Below are 21,796 nucleotides of genomic sequence, written 5' to 3'. Positions count from 1 at the left end.
GTACTCAAGGTTCTTATGGTCAGTCCAAACGACAAAAGGAACGGTCGCCCCCTCCAACCACTGTCGCCATTCGCCTAAGGCTAAGCGGATGGCGAGCAGTTCGCGGTTACCCACATCATAGTTGCGTTCCGATGGCGACAAGCGATGAGAAAAGTAAGCGCAAGGATGGACCTTATCGTCAGACTGGAAGCGCTGGGACAGAATGGCTCCCACGCCCACCTCTGAAGCGTCAACCTCGACAATGAATTGTTTAGTGACGTCAGGAGTAACAAGGATAGGGGCGGATTTAAAACGCTTCTTGAGGAGATCAAAAGCTCCCTGGGCGGAACCGGACCACTTAAAGCAAGACTTGACAGAAGTCAGAGCTGTGAGAGGAGCAGCCACTTGACCGAAATTACGAATGAAACGCCGATAGAAATTAGCGAAACCGAGAAAGCGCTGTAACTCGACACGTGACTTAGGAACGGGCCAATCGCTGACAGCCTGGACCTTAGCGGGATCCATCTGGATGCCTTCAGCAGACAGATAATCCTCGAGAGCCTTACGTTCGGAAGCCGACAGAGAGAATAATCTACCCCGAGGGGGAGTGGTCCCCGGAAGGAGATCAATACAACAATCATACGACCGGTGAGGAGGAAGAGAGTTGGCTCTGGACTGACTGAAGACCGTGCGTAGATCATGATATTCCTCCGGCACTCCTGTCACATCACCAGGCTCCTCCTGAGTAGAGGGGACAGAAGAAACAGGAGGGATAGCAGACATTAAACACTTCACATGACAAGAAACGTTCCAGGAAAGGATAGAATTACTAGACCAATTAATAGAAGGATTATGACATACTAGCCAGGGATGACCCAAAACAACAGGTGTAACAGGTGAACAAAAAATCAAAAAAGAAATGGTCTCACTATAGTTACCAGATACTGTGAGGGTTAACCTGTCTAGGATCAGCGTGGCGCTAGCGGCACACCCCCCCCCCCCCCCACTGAAAAACCAGTGCCGCGAAATTCAAAAAAAATATTTTACTTTCACACATTAAAGTCCAATACAGCTAATGAAAGACACAGATCTTGTGAATCCAGTCAACATTTCCGATTTTTAAAATGTTTTACAGGGAAGACACAATATGTAAAGATGTACATCTATTACCTAAAAATACATTAGCATAATCCACCATCTTTTATTTGTCCACCAACACCAGTAGCCATCACCAATTCGGCTAAACTAAGATATTTATAGCCCCTAACCAACAAAAAAACTCATTAGATGACAGTCTGATAACATATTTATGGTATGGGATAGGTTTTGTTAGAAAAAAGTGCATATTTCAGGTAGATGGCATAGTTTACAATTGCACCCACCATCACAAATGGACTAGAATAATTACAATGAGCAACGTGTTTACCTAACTACTAATCATCAAACATTTCGTAAAAATACACAGCATACACGAATCGAAAGACACAGATCCTGTGAATACAGACAATATTTCAGATTTTCTAAGTGTCTTACAGCGAAAACACAATAAATCGTTATATTAGCTTAGCACATAGCAATTAGCAGCCCAGCATTGATTCTAGCCAAAGTGAGCGATAAAAGTCAACATCGCCAAAAGATATTAATTTTTTCACTAACCTTCTCAGAATTCTTCCGATGACACTCCTGTAACATCACATTACAACATGCATATACAGTTTGATCGAAAATGTTTATATTTAGCCACCAAAATCATGGTTAGACAATGTGAAATGTAGACAAGCTGGTAAAGAAAAAGTCCTTGCGCCACTTAGACAGTGATCTACTCTTATACATAAATACTCATAAACGTGACTAAAAAATATAGGGTGGACAGGGATTGATAGACAATTTAATTCTTAATACAATTGCGTTATTACATTTTTTAATTTATCCTTACTTTTCAATACAGTTTGCGCCAAGCGAAGCTACGTCAAAAAACATGGCGTCCTAAGCCACTAAAATGTTTCGACAGAAACACGATTTATCATAATAAAAATGTCCTACCTTGAGCTGTTCTTCCATCAGTATCTTGGGCAAAGGATCCTTTCTTGGGAGAAATCGTCTTTTGGTGGAAAGCTGTCCTCTTGCCATGTGGAAATGTCAACTGCGTTCGGGATGAACTGAAAAGCGTGCCCAACTTTTCACATCGTTGCAAAAATAAATGTCCCAAAATCGCACTAAACGGATATAAATTGCTATAAAACGCTTTAAATTAACTACCTTATGATGTTTTTACCTCCTATAACGAGTGAAAAGATGACCGGAGAAATATAACAGGCTAAACTAACGCTTGGAACAGGTGCGCGCCGGTGTCCTCTAGGCTCATGACGCAGCTCCCAAAGAATGACTAGCTTCAGGGTTTTTTCATTTGTAGGGCCTGTGAACGCGCAATCGACCCCGTTGGAATCGTCATCACGTAAAGGCATCCAGGGGAAGACGTAAGAAGTGTCCGTATAGTCATAGCAACGACAGTGCCCTTTTAACTGACTTCAGAAGAGTGGCCAACATTTCTCAAATCTGACTCCATGTCAGGGAAATTGCTGTAGAATGGGCTCTGTTCCACTTAGAGACAAAATTTCAACTCCTATAGAAACTATAGACTGTTTTCTATCCAATAATAATAATAATATGCATATTGTACGATCAAGGATTTTGTGGGAAGCCGTTTAAAAAATTAGCCAAATTAGCATAAATAGTCTAAACAGCGCCCCCATCCCCAACAGGTTAAAGGTAGTGTCTCACATCTGATACTGGGGAGAGGACTACCATCTAAGGCGAACATGGGTGTGAGCCTCCCTAACTGTCTGAGAGGAATGTCATGTTTCCGAGCCCATGCTTCGTCCATAAAACAACCCTCAGCCCCAGAGTCTATCAAGGCACTGCAGGAAGCAGCCGACCCGGTCCAGCGTAGATGGACCGACAAGGTAGTACAGGATCTTGATGGAGAGACCTGAGTAGTAGCGCTCACCCGTAGCCCTCCGCTTACTGATGAGCTCTGGCCTTTAACTGGACATGACATGACAAAATGTCCAGCAGAACCGCAATAGAAGCAAAGGCGGTTGGTGATTCTCCGTTCCCTCTCCTTAGTCGAGATGTGAATACCTCCCAGCTGCATGGGCTCAGTCTCTGAGCCGATGGAAGGAGATGGTTGAGATGCGGAGAAGGGAAACCCCGTTAACGCGAGCTCTCTTCCACGAGCTCGGTGACGAAGATCTACCCGTCGTTCTATGCGGATGGCGAGTGCAATCAAAGAGTCCACGCTGGAAGGAACCTCCCGGGAGAGAATCTCATCCTTAACCTCAGCGTGGAGTCCCTCCAGAAAACGAGCGAGCAACGCCGGCTCGTTCCAGTCACTGGATGCAGCAAGAGTTCGAAACTCTATATAGTAATCCGTTATGGATCGATCACCTTGACATAGGGAAGCCAGACCCCTGGAAGCCTCCTTCCCAAAAACTGAACGATCAAAGACCCGTATCATCTCCTCCTTAAAGTTCTGATAAACGTTAGAACACTCAGCCCTTGCCTCCCAGATAGCTGTGCCCCACTCCCGAGCCCGACCAGTAAGGAGTGATATGACGTAAGCGATCCGAGCTCTCTCTCCAGAGTATGTGTTGGGCTGGAGAGAGAACACAATATCACACTGGGTGAGAAAGGAGCGACACTCAGTGGGCTGCCCAGAGTAACATGGTGGATTATTAACCCTAGGTTCCGGAGACTCGGAAGACCAGGAAGTAGCTTGTGGTACGAGACGAAGACTCTGAAACTGTCCTGAGAGATCGGAGACCTGAGCGGCCAGGGTCTCAACGGCATGACGAGCAGCAGACAATTCCTGCTCGTGTCTGCCGAGCATTGCTCCCTGGATCTTGACGGCAGTGTTGAGAGAATCCGTAGTCGCTGGGTCCATTCTTGGTCGGATTCTTCTGTTATGCTGATGAAGGAGGACCCAAAAGCGACGTAATAGAAACAGAGTCTTTATTCCAGTTTTAAACAAACAATGATGTTCCTGGATATATCAAAGGTAATCCAAAACAGGAAACTGAAAACCTCTTGTCAGTAGAGAGGAACGACTGGAGACGCGACCCCAGACTGCAGGTCGCTTCAGGAAGGCACAGACCGTAGCTGACATAGACACCTGCTCACACGCAGCATCTGACAAATGCAAAAAACACAACAGGGCGGAACAAGGACACAGAGCAGCTAACCTCAAACAAGAATCCGACAAAGACAGAAGCGGAAAACAGAGGGAGAAATAGGGACTCTAATCAGAGGGCAAAATAGGGGACAGGTGTGAAAGAGTAAATGAGGTCGTTAGGAGAATGAGAAACAGCTGGGAGCAAGAACGGAACGATAGAGAGAGAGAGCGGGAGAGGGAAAGAGGGAGGAGGAGAGAGAGAAATAGAAAGAGAGAAAGAACCTAATAAGACCAGCAGAGGGAAGCACAGGGACAAGACATGATGATCAAAGACAAAACATGACACTTATCTCATTTGAACTACTTAATTGTCCTTTTGTCTAATTAGGCCTCATTCGTTATGCAGCTTGTCAGACCGTGCAAAGTTGCTGCACTGATTCCATCTATTGATATGATTATTCCTTGTCTTTTTTGATAGCCTAAAGCAGGGCTGCTTTTGAATGCCAGAGCATGTAAGTGGGTGAGTGTGGAGTGAGGAGCAGAGCATAAATAGAGCATTTAAAAAAAAGTGTCGGCCTTCTCTATCGCTCCACTTTTGCTCTAGTAAAACTCATCTATAAGCTCTGGTCGTGCTCTGCCTAGCTATTTTCCTTTCCGTTCCTCACTATTCTTTATCACTATTCTTTTTCTTACTCTGACCCCCCCCCCCCCCCCCCCCCCGCAGTAGCCTATATCTAGTGTATATTCTACTTTCTAAAAGTAGGATATGTAGTTTCTATTTTGAAGGACTTCAAATGTATTAACAGATGTTTTAGGTTGGCAATACATAGGCTACTTTTTTAAATTATTGGAATAAAAACAATATAAATACATGTAATTAAGCTAAAATATCAGAAATAACAAAGGCCACTATTAGCTTCTCTTCATAAATAAAAGTGAATAAATATTCTCAAACTGCAGCGGTCAAATGAATTGCGCACCCCCGTGTGTGGATGCTATTTATCCACATAAAATCATATTTTCCACAGCATTTTTTTACAATTTGATTGGAGAAAGAAAATCAAAAATGAATGTACATTTTACAGTAGCCTATCTAAAACATATATTAATACATTTGATGTCCTTCAAAATAGAAACGATCCTAATGTTAGAAAGTAGAATATCAACTTGATATACACTAGGCCATTGTGGGTGGGGTCACATTAATTAAAAGAACAGTGATTAAGGAAATAAAAAATGCTAGGCAGAGCATGCCCGGAGCTTGTGGCTGAGCAGTACCGTAGTGAAATTGGAGCAGGAGAGAAGGCTGACACCATTTTTAAATCTGCTTGAATTATGCTCTGCTCATCTCTTCACACTCGTCCACTTGCATGCTCTGGTGCTCAAAAGCAGCCCTGCTTTAGGCTATCAAAAGAACTGTCAATGAGTAATCATTTCAATGGATGGAATCAGTGAATGAATGCTGCATCAACAATTACATGGTCTGACAGGCTGCATAACGAATTAGGCCTAATTAGACAAAGGAATGATTACAGTAGTGTGAAACAGTATTTTCTCTCTTTCTAATTTTCTCTACTTTTGCATATTTTTGATACTGAATGTCATCAGATCTTCAACCGAAACCTGATATTAGATTTAGGGAACCCGAGTGAACAAATAAACAACATACTTATTTAATTTATTTCATTAAAAAAAGTTATGCAACACCCCTGTATGAAAAATAATTGCCCCCTTACACTCAATCACACTACCACCACCATGCTTGACCGTTGTTGTAAGATTCTTACTGTGGAGTGCAGTGTTTGGTTTTTGCCAGGCATAATGGGACCCATGACATCCAAAAAGGTATACTTTTGTCTCATCTGTCCATAGAACATTATTCCAAGAGTGTTGATGATCATCCAGGTGCATCCTGGCAAACTTTGGTCAACTTTTTGGATGAGATGGGTCCCATTATGTATGGCAAAAACTAAACAAGAACCTCATACCAACGGTCAAGCATGGTGCGATGGTTCGGGGATGCTTTGCTGCCTCAGGACCTGGACAACTTGCCTTAATTAAAGGAATCATGAATTCAGCTCTGTATCAGATAATTCTACAGGAGAATGTCAGGCCATTCATCTGTGAGCTGAAGCTGAAGCACAGCTGGATGATGCATCAAGACAATGATCCAAAACACACGATCAAGTCGACATGAAAATGGTTAAAAAGCAACAAATTTGAAGTTTTGGAATGGCCCAGTCATTAGTCCAGATCTAATGCCAATTGAGATGTGGCAGGACCTGAAATGAGCAGTTCATGCTTGAAAACACACAAATATCACTGAGTTAAAGGAGTTGCGCACGCAAGAGTGGGACAAAATTTCTCCACAGCGTTGTGAGAGACTGATCTCTTGTTGGGGTGGCAGGTAGCCTAGTGGCTAGAGCATTGGACTAGCAACCAAAAGGCTGCTAGATTGAATCCCTGAGCTGACAAGGTAAAAGTCTGTTGTTCTGTCCCTGAACAAGGCAGTTAACCCACTGTTCCCAGGCTGTCATTGTAAATAATAAATTGTTCTTAACTGACTTGCCTGGTTAAATAAAATAAAAATCTACAACTACATTCCAACTAAAGGTGGCACAACCAGTTATTGGGTGTAAGGGGCAATTACTTATTCACACAGGAGAATTGGGTGTTGTATAACTTTGTGAATTAAATAAGTAATAAAAGCATCCATTATTTTTTGTTATTTGTAAACTCAAGTTCCCATGATCTAATATATGGTTTTGGTTGAAGATCTGATAACATTTAGTATCAAACACATGCAAAAATAGAGAAAATCTGAAAAAGGTGAAGTACTTTTTCACGGCACTGTAAGTCGCTCAAACAAGATAATAAGTAATTCAAACAACTTAGCATCTTGTTTGATTGACTTGTTTGAATGACATTTGAAAGATTTTGAATGACATTTGTATTTTTACTTAGCCTTTAAAACGAGATACTATGTCATTTGAAAGAGACACTAATTCGTTCAAACAAGATACAAAGTCGTTCAAACGAGATAATTCCAAAAGTCTGCATTTCTTTTCTTTTTTGGCCTTGGGCTTTGGTATTTTTCATATGAAAAGATAATTGCTTCCCTGTATGGGAAGTACAAAAGCGCTAATCTTTGATACTGTATCATAATTTGTCTAATCTATCATAAAAGTAGCACATATAGCAGTCATGTTCACCAGTGAGTAATACACTGAATCAGTGATACAGTAGTAACTAAGCTACTTACTAAATGACCAGTAAATGATCTATTTACTTTATCTAAACTTTGTCCCACATTCTATTATCTCCTCTAGACCAACTCAGTGAAGTAATTAGTCCTGCTCTCTCTCCTCTGTCTTCTCTAGACCAGCTCAGTAAAGTTCCACACCAAGGCTCTGTCAGTGTTCCACCAGATCAATGCTTTTGAGGAGGACGGCTTCCTGATGCTTGACATGTGTTGCTCTGACAACGGAGAGGCCATCAACAACTACCTCATCCAGAACCTACGCAAGTCAGGGGAGGCTCTCGATCAGGTCAGCATGGAAATACAGTGCCTTAAGAAAGTATTCACATCCCTTGACTTTTTCCACATTTGTTGTTACAGCCTGAATTTAAAATGTATTACATTGAGATGCTTTGTTACAGGCTTACATACAATACCCCATAATGTCAAAGTGGATTTAATTTTAGATATTTTATTTTACAAATTAATAAAAAAGTATTCAACCCCTTTGTTATGGCAAGCATAAAAAGTTGGAGTAAAGTCACAAAATAAGATGAATGGACTCTATGTGCAAGAAGGGCACCTATTGGAAGGGCACCTGTTGGTAGTTGGGTAAACATGTAAAACATGTTTAAAAAAAAGCAGACATTGAATGTCCCTTTGAACATGGTGAAGTTATTATTTACACTTTAGATGGAGTATCAAGTATCAATACACCAGTCGCTACAAATATACAGGCGTCCTTCCTAACTCAGTTTCCGGAGAGGAAGGAAACTGCTCAGGGATACCACGAGGCCAATGGTGACTTTAAAACAGAGTGTAATGGATGTGATAGGAGAAAACTGAGGATAGATCAACAACATTGTAGTTACTCCACAATACTAACCTAATTGACAGAGTGAGAATAAGGAATCCTGTAAGCAGTTATTCCCAAACTGGGGTGCTACGCTCAATGCTGTCGGTGGTACGCCAAATAATAATGTGATTCACATTTTTCACATTTTCCAACAGTACATTTGGGTGGTACAGGGCTACACATTTGGGTGGTAGTTTTCTCACCTGAGTAGCCTCGTTTCACTGCCAAAAATCATATTAAACCATCTACTGTAGCTGACCATATAAGACGTTCCCTGGGTGCCCAGCGAAATAACAACACAATGTCAAATACAGTTAGCCTAGTCAAATAATTAACATCCAATCACATTAACCGTTACTCTCTCGCGGGAAACCTTCACTCTTGCGCAGACATTTAGAAGCGAAACGTGACCATTTGAAAAATAAGCCACAGGAGTTTTTTGAGCGAGAATAAAGACGACTTTCGAGTAGTAAGACATGTACAAATGCAACAGATACCATTAATAAGTGTCTTATATGGTGGCTAGTGGCTAGGACAGGCAAGCCCCATACTGTTGTGGATGACTTAATTCTTCCTGCTGCTGCGAATATGGCTGGGACAATGCTGGGGGAAAATGCCCAAAAAACTATACAGACAATGCCTTCATGAAACAACACTGTTTCACGACGCGTTAGTGACATGGCAGGAGGTGTTTTGAATCAATTACTCCTTCGCATACAAGCCACCGATTTATATGCTTTACAGCTGGATGAGTGAACAGCTCCTGGTATATGTCCGTTACGTTTTTGGGGTGTCAATTAAGGAAGACATCCTCTTCTGGAAACCAGGACAACATGAGAGGATATTTTTAAAGTACTGGACAGCTTTGTGACATCAAATGGACTTTGGTGGTCAAGATATGTTGGTATCTGTACTGATGGTGCAAAAGCCATGACAGGGAGACATAGTGGAGGGGTAACGCATGTGCAAGCAGTTGCTCCCGATACCACTTGGGTACACTGCAGCATCCACCGAGAGGCTCTTGCTGCCAAGGGAATGCCTGACAGCTTGAAAGATATTTTGGACATTACAGTGAAAATGGTTAACTTTGGTAAAGCAAGGCCCCTGAACTCTTGTGTATTTTCTGCATTATGCAATGATGCCTGCAGTGACCATGTAACGCTTTTACAACATACAGAAGTGTGCTGGTAATCAAGGGGCAAAGTATTGACAAATTTTTTTAAATTGAGAGACGAGATTAAAGTTTTCTGACCATACTTTCACTTGTCTGACCGCTTGCATGATGACGAGTTTCTCACACGACTGGTCTATCTGGGTGATGTTTTTGCTCATCTGAATGATCTGAATCTAGGATTACAGGGACTCTCCACAACTATATTCAATGTGCGGGACAAAATTGAGGCTATGATTAAGAAGTTGGAGCTCTTTTCTGTCTGCATTAACAAGGACAACACACAGGTCTTTCCATCATTGTATGATTTTTGTGTGCAAATGAACTCAAGCTTACGGACTATGTCAAACGTGATATAGCGAAGCACCTGAGTGAGCTGGGTGCATAATTGCGCAAGTACTTTCTCGAAACGGACGACACAAACAACTTGTTATCCCTTTCATGCCCTGCCTCCAGTCCACTTACCGATATCTGAACAAGAGAGCCTCATCAAAATTGCAACAAGCAGTTCTGTGAAAATGTAATTTAATCAGAAGCCACTGCCAGATTTCTGGATAGGGCTGCGCTCAGAGTTTCTTGCCTTGGCAAATCGAGCTGTTAAGACACCGATGCCCTTTGCAACACTGGATTCTCGGCCCTCACTAGCATGAAAACTAAATACAGGCACAGACTGTGTGTGGAAAATGATTTAAGACTGAGCAATACAACCCATCCTTTTTGCTAAAGGTGCTAAAGTAATACTGCAAAACTTTTTGTCATGAATACAAGGTGTTATGTTTGGGGCAAATCCAATAAAACACATTACTGAGTACCACTCTCCATATTTTCAAACATAGTGGTGGCTGCATCATGTTATGGGTATGCTTGTAATCAGTGGTGGTTCTAGCTTGTATGGCTCCCTGGGCAAACCCCCCCCCCCCCCCCCATCCCCTCCTCAAAAAAAGCACCATTCTACACTAACTTTAATTTTTATTCAGACATTTGGAACAGCACATAAATAATCATAACATTTGAAACTATATAAATATTAAAATATATACAAAAATAAGACTTGTAAGTATAAGAAATAAGTAACAAAGTCAAATAGAAACAAATTGTAGTTTATAAATGCAAATAAAAAATGTAATCAAATTATTACACTATTACCCCATTGCTAACAAAAATAACACAAATAAAACTAAATTGCACAAATCCTATCACACAATACACAAATAGAATAACACACTTATAAAGAAGATAACCTGATTATTACACTATTACACTTCAAACAAGAATCACACAAACTAAATTGCACAACTATTTGCATTACTAATTGCATTAGTACTGTACAAAGTTAGAGGTGCGCTATTTGATAGATTCCCCCTTTGCACCTACCTCGGGCTTCCAGTGGGGTGACCTGAGATCAACCTACCCCCGGCCTCCTCCCCATCTCGCACTTCTGAGTGGGAGACCTTCCCAGGCAGTAGCCTGCCTAGCTCACAAACTAGAATCAGGGCACCCACTCGGACAAGGTTAATTGACCCACAGTCCCACACGGTCACATGACATCATTGACGTGACGTGCAAATGAGCGATAGAAAACCGATCGCAGAAATGTCACCATTCCATTCCAATTAATTTTTTTGTGTGGGCGCCCTGTACCGCCCCCGGCAAGATGCTGCCCTGGGCGGCTGCCCATGTCGCCCATACCTAAATCCGCCACTGCTTGTAATCGTTAAGGACAGTTTTTTTTTTCCACAGGCAAAATCCTAGAGGCAAACCTGGTTCAGTGTGCTTTCCACCAGACACTGGGAGATGAATTCACCTTTCAGCAGGACAATAATCTAAAACACAGGGCCAAATCTACACTGGAGTTGCTTACCAAGAAGACAGTGAATGTTCCTTAATGTCCGAGTTACAGTTTTGACTTAAATCTGCTTGGAAATCTATGGCAAGACCTGAAAATGGTTGTCAAGCACTGAGCAACAACCAATTTGACAGAGCTTGAATCATTTTGAAATAAGCTCTTAGAGACTTACCCAGAAAGACTCACAGCTTCAATCGCTTCTAAAGGTACTTCTACAAAGTATTCACCCAGGGGTGTGAATACTTACATAAATTGGTTATTTCTATACATTTGCAAAACATTCAAAAAACATGTCTTCACTTGGTATTGTGTGTAGATGGGTGAGAGAAAAATAATATATTTTGAATTCAGGCTGTAACACAACAAACTGTGGATTAAGTCAAGGGGTATGAATACTTTCTGAAGGCACTGTATACAGCACACACACAAGTAAACACACACAAACACATTCACTCTTAGAAAAAAGTGTTCCAAAAGGATTCTTCAGCTGTCCCCATAGGATAATCGTTTTTGGTTTCTTTGTGGAACCAAAAAGGGTTCTACCTTGAACCAAAACTATTGTACACTGAACAAAAATATAAAACGCAACATGCAACAATTTCAACGATTATACTGGGTTACAGTTTATAAAAGGACATTCGGCCCTAATCTATGGATTTCACATGACTGGGAATACAGATATGCATCCATTGGTCACAGATACCTTAAAAAAGGGTAGGGGTGCAGATCAGAAAACCAGTCGGTATCTGGTGTGACCATCATTTGCCTCATGCAGCACAATACATCTCTTTTACATTGAGTTGATCAGGTTGTTGATTATGACCTGTGGAATGTTGTCCCACTCCTCTTCAATGGCTGTGAGAAGATGCTGGATTTTGTTTGGACCTGGAACACGCTGTCATACACGTCGATACAAAGCATTCCAAACGTGCTGAATGGGTGACATGTCTGGTGAGTATGCAGGTAATGGAAGAGCTGGGACATTTTCAGCTTCCAGGAATTGTGTACAGATCCTTATGACATGGGGCAGTGCATTAACATGCTGAAACATGAGGTGATGGCGGCGGATGAATGGCACGACAATGAGCCTCAGGATCTCGTCACGGTATCTCTGTGCAAGCACATTTCTATCGATACAATGCAATTGTGTTTGTTATCCATAGCTTATGCCTGCCCATACCATAACACCACAGCCCCCATGGGGCACTGTGTTCACAACGGTTCTGCTATGGGGACAGTCGAAGAACCCTTTTAGGTTCTAGATAGCACCTTTTTCTCGAAGAGAACCAACGCATGCATGGACGAACACATGCAAACACACAGAAACCTAAAAACTTAAAACACACCCATTGATACCACACGTTTATACTGTGACATTGTGATGCGTTGATGTTCACGTGCTCTGTATTTGTACCTCAGGTCTACAACACCACGTACAGAGCGTTCCCCCGGCGCTTTGTTCTACCCCTCAATGTGACCGACGACACACCGACAGGTGTGAACCTCAACACACGTCCCGCCAGCTCTGCCACTTCTTTCAAAACAGCCATAGATAAGGTATGCCGGAAATGTGCAAGTTTCTGTTATCTGTATGTGATGTTAGTGATATTTTGGCATTTTAGAAATGTGCATGTTTCTGTACTCTGTGTCCTTGTTTTTCTGTTGTCTTTGTGTGAGAAAGATATGGCCAGAGGGGGATGAGTTTTCATCACCTTTTGTTCATGTGTGAGAACGATCAGGGTGGGGCGGAGTTACTGTACTTAACTGTCAACGTATTTTATTTTTCTTATACGTTTTCGACCTTCTCAAGTGTGACAACAAAATAAGTGTTTGTGGAGAGTTCCAGTGTACTTGTTATCGTACTGTGGTGATTGTAGTGCAACCTATCTACATGCTCTGGAACCGTTCCCCTGCCAAGTCTGGTTGTTGACAGTTTTTTGCAACATGATAGTGGTTCTCAACATTACAGTTGAAAGATTGGACTTATTCCAAGTACTATAGCTCCATCACATATATGACCTACAGACAAACAAATATATACAGTACCAGTCAAAATTTTGGACACACATACTCATTCGGGTTGTTCTTTATTTTTACAGATTTCTTCATTGTAGAATAATAATGAAAACATGAAAAACTATAAAAGAATACATATGGAATCATGTAGTAACCAAAAAAGTGTTAAACAAATATAATATATTTTTGATTTTAGATTATTCAAAGTAGCCACCCTTTGCCTTGATGACAGCTCTGCACACTCTTGCCTGTTACCACCCCTTAGTAAACTTGAGGAAAAAATAGTGTTTGACCAGATACAATACTATTTCACAGTAAACAAATTGAGAACATACTTTCAGCATGCATATAGGGAAGGACACTCAACAAGCACGGCACTTACACAAATGACTGATGATTGGCTGAGAGAAATTGATGACAAAATGATTGTGGGGGCTGTCTTGTTAGACTTCAGTGCAGCTTTGACATTATCGAACATAGTCTTCTGCTGGAAAAACGTACGTGTTGTGGCTTTACTTGTCACGATCGTTGTAATATGAATCGGACCAAAATGCAGCGTGGTATGGTTCCATCCTTTTTATTTGGAAGTGAAACACACAGAAAACAATAAAGCGCCAAACGAAACGTGACGCAAATGTAGTGCTTGCAGGCAACTAGACATAGACAAGATCCCACAAAGCACAATGGGGAAATGGCTGCCTAAATATGATCCAAATCAGAGACAACGATAAACAGCTGCCTCTGATTGGGAACCATACCAGGCCAACATAGATATATAATAACCTAGATAGCCCACCCTAGTCACACCCCGACCTAACCAACATAGAGAATAAAAAGCTCTCTATGGTCAGGGCATGAGATTACTTGGGTAATGTCAGAGGGTGTTCTATAATGGAAGCCTCTCATTCATATTCCAGATTGAAAGGTTATGGGTCTGAATAAATAAATGATATAGCCTTCCGCCATCGCGCGTTCACTCTTTCAAATTACCTATGATTTCTATTGGGCTGCTGTTTTTAACATTCAGCAAAAAAAGAACTTGCATCCCTCTTCGCATAGTCTTTTGGTATAAGAAAGGACAGTTTTCTAAGTAGAGGCCTGAGGAGCACAGGTGTTATAATAATTTATTATAATAACTTGTTATAATTTACCTGTTTCTCTGAGTTATTTATCCCGGGAAAAGGGAGTGTTTTGGGCGGTAAATCCCGGTAAATCTCGGTAACCAGGTTCCTGCCATTCAACCCTAGTGTGGAGACAGTTATGATATACAGGTAACTGCCAAAATAAAGGATACATCAATATAACGTTTCTTAAATGGGGTGTTGGGCCACCACGAGTCGCCAGAACATCTTCAATGCACCTTGGTATAGATGTGTCCGGAACTCTATTGAAGGGATACAACACCATTCTTTCAGGATTAATTGCCACATTTGGTGTTTTGCTGAGGGTGGTGGAAAACGCTGTCTCAGGCGCCACTCCAGAATCTCCCATAAAGTGTTCAATTGGGTTGAGATCAGATCCCAACACTATGAATCAGGTTTGAGGAGTTAGCACGGTAACTTTTGTCAACTCTTGAGTACAACTTGGGATACTGGTACCACAAAAGTTGCTCACCTTTTAGCCAGGTACATTTCTATGGCAACGAAACCTTCGGAACTAACCTGCTTCGGGTAGGATAACTCAAGGCTAACTCCATTTATCCTGAATGAAGTGACTGAGTTGAGGACCAATTATATCAGATACCCTCCCTCTCGCAAAGATTGTGTCATCATACCCTTAATTTGAGGATGACGACTGATTAATAAAATATTTAAAATCACATGTTTTTTGGTGTGTAAAATAATAGTAATGTTAAAATAACTATCACTTTACACATTTAGTATAATAACGGCATTTGCTTTCCAAGCAGTACATTTTTCCAACGATTGTATTTAGAAATCTGTGAAAGGCAAAACTGACAACCGTAACCAACCATAGCCATACACTGAGTATGTTTACATGCACACTAATCATTTTATAATAAACTAAATTATGGCAGTAGGCTGAGTATGGCAATAGTCATGTAAATACTTAACTCTTATCTTAATCGGTTTAAATTCAAAATGGAAGTAAGCACACGTCGATTTAAACACCTCATTTTCTTTCAAATTATTAATACATGTAAACAGCTTAATTGGTGTTCCAGTGGTGTATTTGATTAGCATATCTGCCAGCACCAGTAGCGCAAGCCTCCTTATGTGCGGGCTTATGCATATTAGAAATAATTTTCACATAGAAACTTTATATGTCTGAACTCAGAATAAAAAATACTTTGCAAAAATAGCATGGTCGCTGTGGCAGAAAGGGTATTTTGATTGGTGATTTTCTGCATTTATTTAAGTCCCATCAGGTTGCCTGTTTTCAGATGTGAGCATGTAAACAGGGCTATTATGTAAATCGTTCTTCTTGCAAAGCATGTAAAGATTTTAAACAAACTATTATATTAATCTGACTATCCACAATATTCATATTATTGTGTGCATGTAACTGTACTCACTGAGTGACCAAACATTAGGAACACCTGCTCTTTTCATGACAGACTGGCCAGGTGAATACTTTGATCCCTTATTGATGTCACCTGTAAATCCACTTCAATCAGTGTGGATGAAGGGGAGGAGACAGATTAAAGAAGAGTTTTTAAGCCTTGAGACATGGATTGTGTATGTGTGCCATTCAGAGAGTGAATGGGCAAGACAAAATATTGTGCTTTTGAACAGGGTGTGGTAGCAGATGCCAAGCGTACTGGTTTGTGTGTGTCAAGAACTGCAATGCTGCTGGTTTTTTCACACTCAACAGTTTCCCATTTTTATCAACATTGGTCCACCACCCAAAGGACATCCAGCCAACTTGACACAAAGAATTGAGGCTGTTGTGGTCAAAAGGGGGTCCAACTCAATACTAGGAAGATGTTCCTAATGTCTGTAAACACAGTTTATAATCCATAGATGGCAGTTCCCTTTCACGTCAAGACTTGCAGACATTGCTAGTGTACAGTCAAATTGCCAGGGTGTCACAACCGATGCTGGAAGAAGACCAAAGTGCAGCGTGATGAGCATACATTATCCTTTATTTTGGAATGACGCCAACAAAACAACCGTGAAGCTTAAGCTAAGTGCCACAAACACAAGTCAACTACCCACCCTGAAAGGAGGGAAAAAGGGCTATCTAAGTATGGTTCCCAATCAGAGACAATGACAGACAGCTGTCCCTGATTGAGAACCATACCCGGCCAAAACATAGAAACACAAAATCATAGAAGTAAAGGACATAGAATGCACACCCAAATCACACCCTGACCAAACCAAAAAGAGACATAAAAAACGCTCTCTAAGGTTAGGGCGTGATTAAAGAAGGGTTAGAGTTTCCAAAACCCTTCTATGGATTATATGTCTATGGACACAACACAAAAAGCTGTTCCACAGATAGAAGATGAATTAGGGGGGAAAAAAGGTGCTTGCGCATCAAAGACTGCATTAATGATACGCAATAAAATAAAGACGAAACATCTAAAAGCTTATTTCACACCATAGCCTGCTGAATTTGCAAAAATATGGCACTGACTCACCCATGGATTAATTGTCTCAATGAAGAGTCTGGCGTTTGACTAGCCATGTGTGACATGCACGCGCAGTTACAAGCCTGTTAGAGTTAGTGGCAGGCGGGCGAGCAATATCCACTGTCATAATGCGGATGAAGCCTGACCTGGAATGTGAAGCTAACTGAAGTGGTCTAGCTTTATAAAAGCCTGAGTAGATTTAGCTTGCTCGTAGTACACAACTCTGGCGACTGAGACACACACGCTTTAAACCCCCTGTTCTGATTATGTCAGCAGGCAGATTATACATATATATATATAGATTATAGTAATGTAAACACCTTACTCTGCTTATCTTAATCAGCGTAAGGTCAAAATCAAAGTAAGCATACACCGATTAAAACATCTGGTTTTGAGCAATCTTTCATATTATTTGGACATGTAAACACCTTATTGGGCGTTCCAGTGATGTATTTGATATGATCATTTACTCAAGTGTTTCCTTTATTTTGACAATTACCATTACAGTACATTTACACTTCTGTGGAAAACGTAAATAGCCACTCAATCACTGATGAAGGAGCTTGTGTTGAAAAGTGTCAGCTTTCTTTAAATTATTGAAGGGAATTAAGTTGCCGGCTTTTACCTTTTATCAACTCTTGTTCAGCTTGATCTCTTTGTGTCCTGGTCAGGTGGTGTGCCAGTTTGAGGATCTCCATGGAGAGGACCTTTATGAGTACGGAGGTCTGGAGTTCCCCCAGATCAACTACAGCAAGTTCAACACGCGGCCCTATCGCTACTTCTACGGCTGTGGCTTCAGGCACCTGGTGGGAGACTCACTCCTCAAGATTGACCTGGAGGGAAAGAAAGTCAAGGTGAGTTTTGTAACAAAAGTAATGCTACTCTGTCACAGAGAGAGTTTCTTTTGGACAAATTCAGGTATGTTTATCCCCGTTTTGTTCCGTTCACTTCTGTTTAAGAAACGTTTTTCAACAGAATTGGCAGAATGAATATACCTCTGATCACCCGAAACAGTTTAGTTTCATAGCAGCCAATTTGTATACATTATGCACTCTCCTCCTTTCACCTCTTCCCTTCACTTGTGGAGTTCAATGTACAACACATCAGCTGTATGTGACCAGGCAAAAAAAAACTTTCCAAGCCAAACTCCTACACACAGCTTACATCGCTGTTACCATATTAGCTGAAGTAACGTCATAGTCAGCATAGCTAATAGAACTAACGTGTTAGTAAACCGACTACAATCATGCTGTAACGTTATTACTTGATTGTTTCAGTCAAAACATTAATTGGCATCTGAGGCACCAACAGCACGGTCATTTCAAATTGTACCTGCACTTCGAAGAGAAGATCTTGGGCTTGCTTCTCTCAGTTTTTTGTCCTCGAAGACCATGATCCAGTTATCAGTGAGTTTCCCCAAGCAGTCTGGGTTTGAAATGCAAAAGTTCTGAGCAATCTGTAGTAAAGCAGACAAACAATGAATTAAATATTTAACAATCAAAAACATAATTGACAAAAACAATAGACGACTTAGCATTTACCAACATTAATGCCATCACACTTGCTCAGATCCACATGTTCCCACCGTATCCACACATAATCATTTTTCTAATGTTTTGAGACTCAGACCATCAGAAACTAGATTCTATGGTCTGATTGAACTCTTTGGCCTGAACACCAAGCGTTACAACAGGAGGAAACCTGGAACCATCCCTACGGTGAAGCATGGTGGTGGCAGCATCATGGTGTGGGAATATTTTTCAGCAGGAGGGACTGGGAGACTAGTCAGGATCAAGGCAAAGATTAACGGAGCAAAGTACATGAAAACCTGCTCCAGAGGGCTCAGGACCTCAGACTGGAGCGAAGGTTCACCTTCCAACAGGACAACGACCCTAAGCACACAGCCAAGACAGGAGTGACTTCGGATCAAGTCTCTGAATGTCCTTGAGTGGCCCTGCTAGATCCCGGACTTGAACCTGATCAAACAGCTACGGAAAGACCTGAAAATAGCTGTGCAGTGACACTCCCCATCGAACCTGATAGAGTTTGAGAGGATCTGCATTCATGAATGGTTGAAATTCCTCAAATTCAGGTGCGCTATGCTTGTAATGTTATACTCAAGGCTGTAATCGCTGCCAAAGAACTGCAACAAAGTACTGAGTAAAGGGTCTGAATAGTTGCGTAAATGTGATGTATAAAACAACTGAAATATATACATTTGCAAAAATTCCCCAAAACCTGTTATTGCTTTGTCATTATTGGGTATTGTGTGTAGATTGATGATAAAAATTCGAATTTGATCAATTTAGAATAAGGCTGTAATGTAAAAAATCTTGGAAAAAGTCAAGGTGTCTGAATACTTTCCGAATGCACTGTATCTGCAGCGTTGACTTGACTGTATCAGCCACAGATGGCTAGCTAGCAAGCAAGGGATAAGAACATTGCCAGGCTGCATAGCAATCAAACAAATAAAATTAACAATAAGTCCACTTCTCAAGCAACTTAACTGATAGAACTAACAACCAGGTGAGAGTGGAAGGATGAAATGGTATCAATTTGTTTCTCCTGACAGCACCTTTTGAATAACAGAAAGAAGACCAAAATAAGTTGTTGCAACAATCATTCAGATTTTGACACCACACAAAAATCATAGGAATCACAATCCAGACCTCAAATGGGAAGCACATCAACACATCACAATAACCAGAGGTTTTCAATTTCAGCACTGAGTCAAACAGATCCAAAGAGATAAATATGTGCCTGTTGTAGCGCCACCGTGTGGTCAATCTAAATCTGCTTGCATATGTTGAGTCTTGACAGGGTTAAGAACATGTTTACCAAGTTTGGTTACAATACAAATGTCTGTCTGATTTATATGCATTTATGTGCCAGACCATGCCACATTAATGGTTATTGGTCAGTTGTTTGACATACTAGTCTGGAAAATATTGCATTGAAAGACATTTAGCCATAGATGCCATATATCAAGTTTCATCCAGATCGGCCCTGTGGCTCCGAAGGAGATGTGTTTTTCAGAAATTCAAATGGGCAGAAAATCCATCATGGCAGACTTTGTGGGTCCTTGAGGCAAATGTGTTCCTTGTGCGAAGAGGGAACTATGCACAGAATTTCACAATTCTAGGTCAGGGATGGGCAACTCTGGGCCACAAAGGCCTGGGATCAATTTCCCTCGGAATATAACTCTTTTCTGTGATCTATTGTCAGGCTATGTCATAGAATTATTATTCCTAATTCTATGGCCAGGCCACTGTCTCTCTCACACCAGACTCCCATCTTGTGCCCCTGCCCAGTATTCATGGACACAGATCTCAGAAAATAAACATACGGTCCATGCTATTCAGCATCCTTTGGACATCCCTACCCCATTGTTAAAATGTTTAAGGTTTGGTAAGGGATTTGGTTATGTGTAAGATTACAGTAAGAGTTAAGGTTAGGGTTATCGTTTAGGATAGGGATGTCCCAAGGATCTGTGTTAGCACTGACCATTAACATATAGGAGCTATGGATGCAAGGACTTAAAGTTTGAACCATGTTTTAAGTCTATACAGTGTTTTCAGTTACAGGCCTATATTTGGTTCTGATAAGGAAGAACAGTTAAACTAAGCTCGACAAGAATGTATAACTTAATTTCTTCAAGAATCAATGGCCTAGTGAAAGTCTACACACCCTAAAACAGTTTTCACATTTGAGATTGACTCCTTTACTGTCCGGCCACACCAGCTCAGGTTCAGGGTGCCAGCCTTCAGATTCACATTGAGTATGTCACGTAGAGTATGCCAGAAGGCTAAACTGGAAAACCTAACCTCTATCAAAATAAAAAGATGGCGGAGCCACAAAAGTTCTTCAGTGCAAGGGTGTTTATTTACAAAGTGATTCCGGAACAAAAACAACAGTACTGCCATCAAACATATACCATATGGGCCAGCTAAAAACAATGCTACCCCATCCACAGCTCAATCCAAAATGCCTCCCCATGAACTGAAAGAGAGGCTCCTTTTGTAGGGCTAGCCCCTCCCCTCAGAACAATTAACACTAATTAATTAAGCAATTACCTATACAAACCTACATTTTCCCTTTAACTAAACATACTAATTGCAACAGGGTTTTGAAACAATATCACAACATAACATTTACAAAATGACATCACTACTGACAGTGTCTTTCAATATGCCCATTTACATTAATGAGCCATTTGGGACAGGCACTACAAAGTCAGCCCATTCCCTTAGCTCGGGTCCTTTTCCAGCATACCCGGAAACTACAGAGATGGAGAGAGAGAGGAACAGAACAAACAAACAAAGCGCTCATCCACAACATCGATAAGTATAATAAATATTGCATATATTAAATATGAACACTGACATAAGTGTGAAATGTATGTAGTAAGACATTGAAGTTAACTTGTGTGTCGACCCACATTAACTTATCTGATAACGGAGCAGGGAGGAGTGATGAATGTGTGCGTGCGTTAAAGTACCAAATGCTGCCCGCGGCCAGTGACGGACTTCTACGTCAGAGTATTTGATGTTGGAGAGACAGAATCAGCTCTTAGAGTGGAAAACAAGAAGACATACAATACCGGTCAAAGTTTTTAGAACAGCTACTCATTCAAGGGTTTTTCTTTATTTTTATAATTTTCTACATTGTAAATACATTTATTTTATATTTGAGATTCTTCAAATAGACACCCTTTAACTTGATGACAGCTTTGCACACTCTTGACATTCTCTCAACCAGCTTCATGAGGTAGTCACCTGGAATGCATTTCAATTAACAGGTGTGCCTTCTTAAAAGTTAATTTGTGGAATTTCTTAACTTCTTAATGGGTTTGAGCCAATCAGTTGTGTTGTGACAGGGTAGGGGGTATACAGAAGATAACCCTATTTGGTAAAAGACCAAGTCC

The 21,796-nt window shown here is 41.0% G+C and overlaps 1 protein-coding gene and 1 long non-coding RNA gene across 6 annotated transcripts in view; one reads left to right on the top strand and one right to left on the bottom strand.

Moving 5' to 3' along the window:
* Positions 1-21,796, top strand: part of LOC129868725 (carotenoid-cleaving dioxygenase, mitochondrial-like) — an 83,293-nt gene that overhangs the window by 51,101 nt on the left and 10,396 nt on the right. For all 4 annotated transcript variants that reach the window (XM_055942935.1, XM_055942934.1, XM_055942933.1 and 1 more), the window contains 3 exons: positions 7,531-7,698; positions 12,681-12,818; positions 17,544-17,726. In XM_055942935.1, the coding sequence (XP_055798910.1) occupies positions 7,531-7,698; positions 12,681-12,818; positions 17,544-17,726 (489 nt within the window). The remainder of the gene's footprint in view (positions 1-7,530; positions 7,699-12,680; positions 12,819-17,543; positions 17,727-21,796) is intronic.
* LOC129868727 (uncharacterized) lies at positions 13,332-21,417 on the bottom strand. 2 transcript variants are annotated; one of them, XR_008761801.1, is made up of 3 exons: positions 21,371-21,417; positions 18,205-18,328; positions 13,332-17,705 (listed from the first exon to the last, which is right to left on the bottom strand). It is a non-coding gene; the product is annotated as an uncharacterized LOC129868727 (long non-coding RNA). The 2 variants fall into 2 exon arrangements; XR_008761800.1 differs by lacking the exon at positions 21,371-21,417 and having other exon boundaries at positions 18,205-21,182.

The sequence above is a fragment of the Salvelinus fontinalis genome, chromosome 13 (genome assembly GCF_029448725.1).
Source record: "Salvelinus fontinalis isolate EN_2023a chromosome 13, ASM2944872v1, whole genome shotgun sequence".
NCBI classification, from domain to species: Eukaryota; Metazoa; Chordata; class Actinopteri; order Salmoniformes; family Salmonidae; genus Salvelinus; species Salvelinus fontinalis.
The sequence above is the reverse complement of the archived record's forward strand: the minus strand, read 5'-3'. Positions and strand labels throughout refer to the sequence as shown.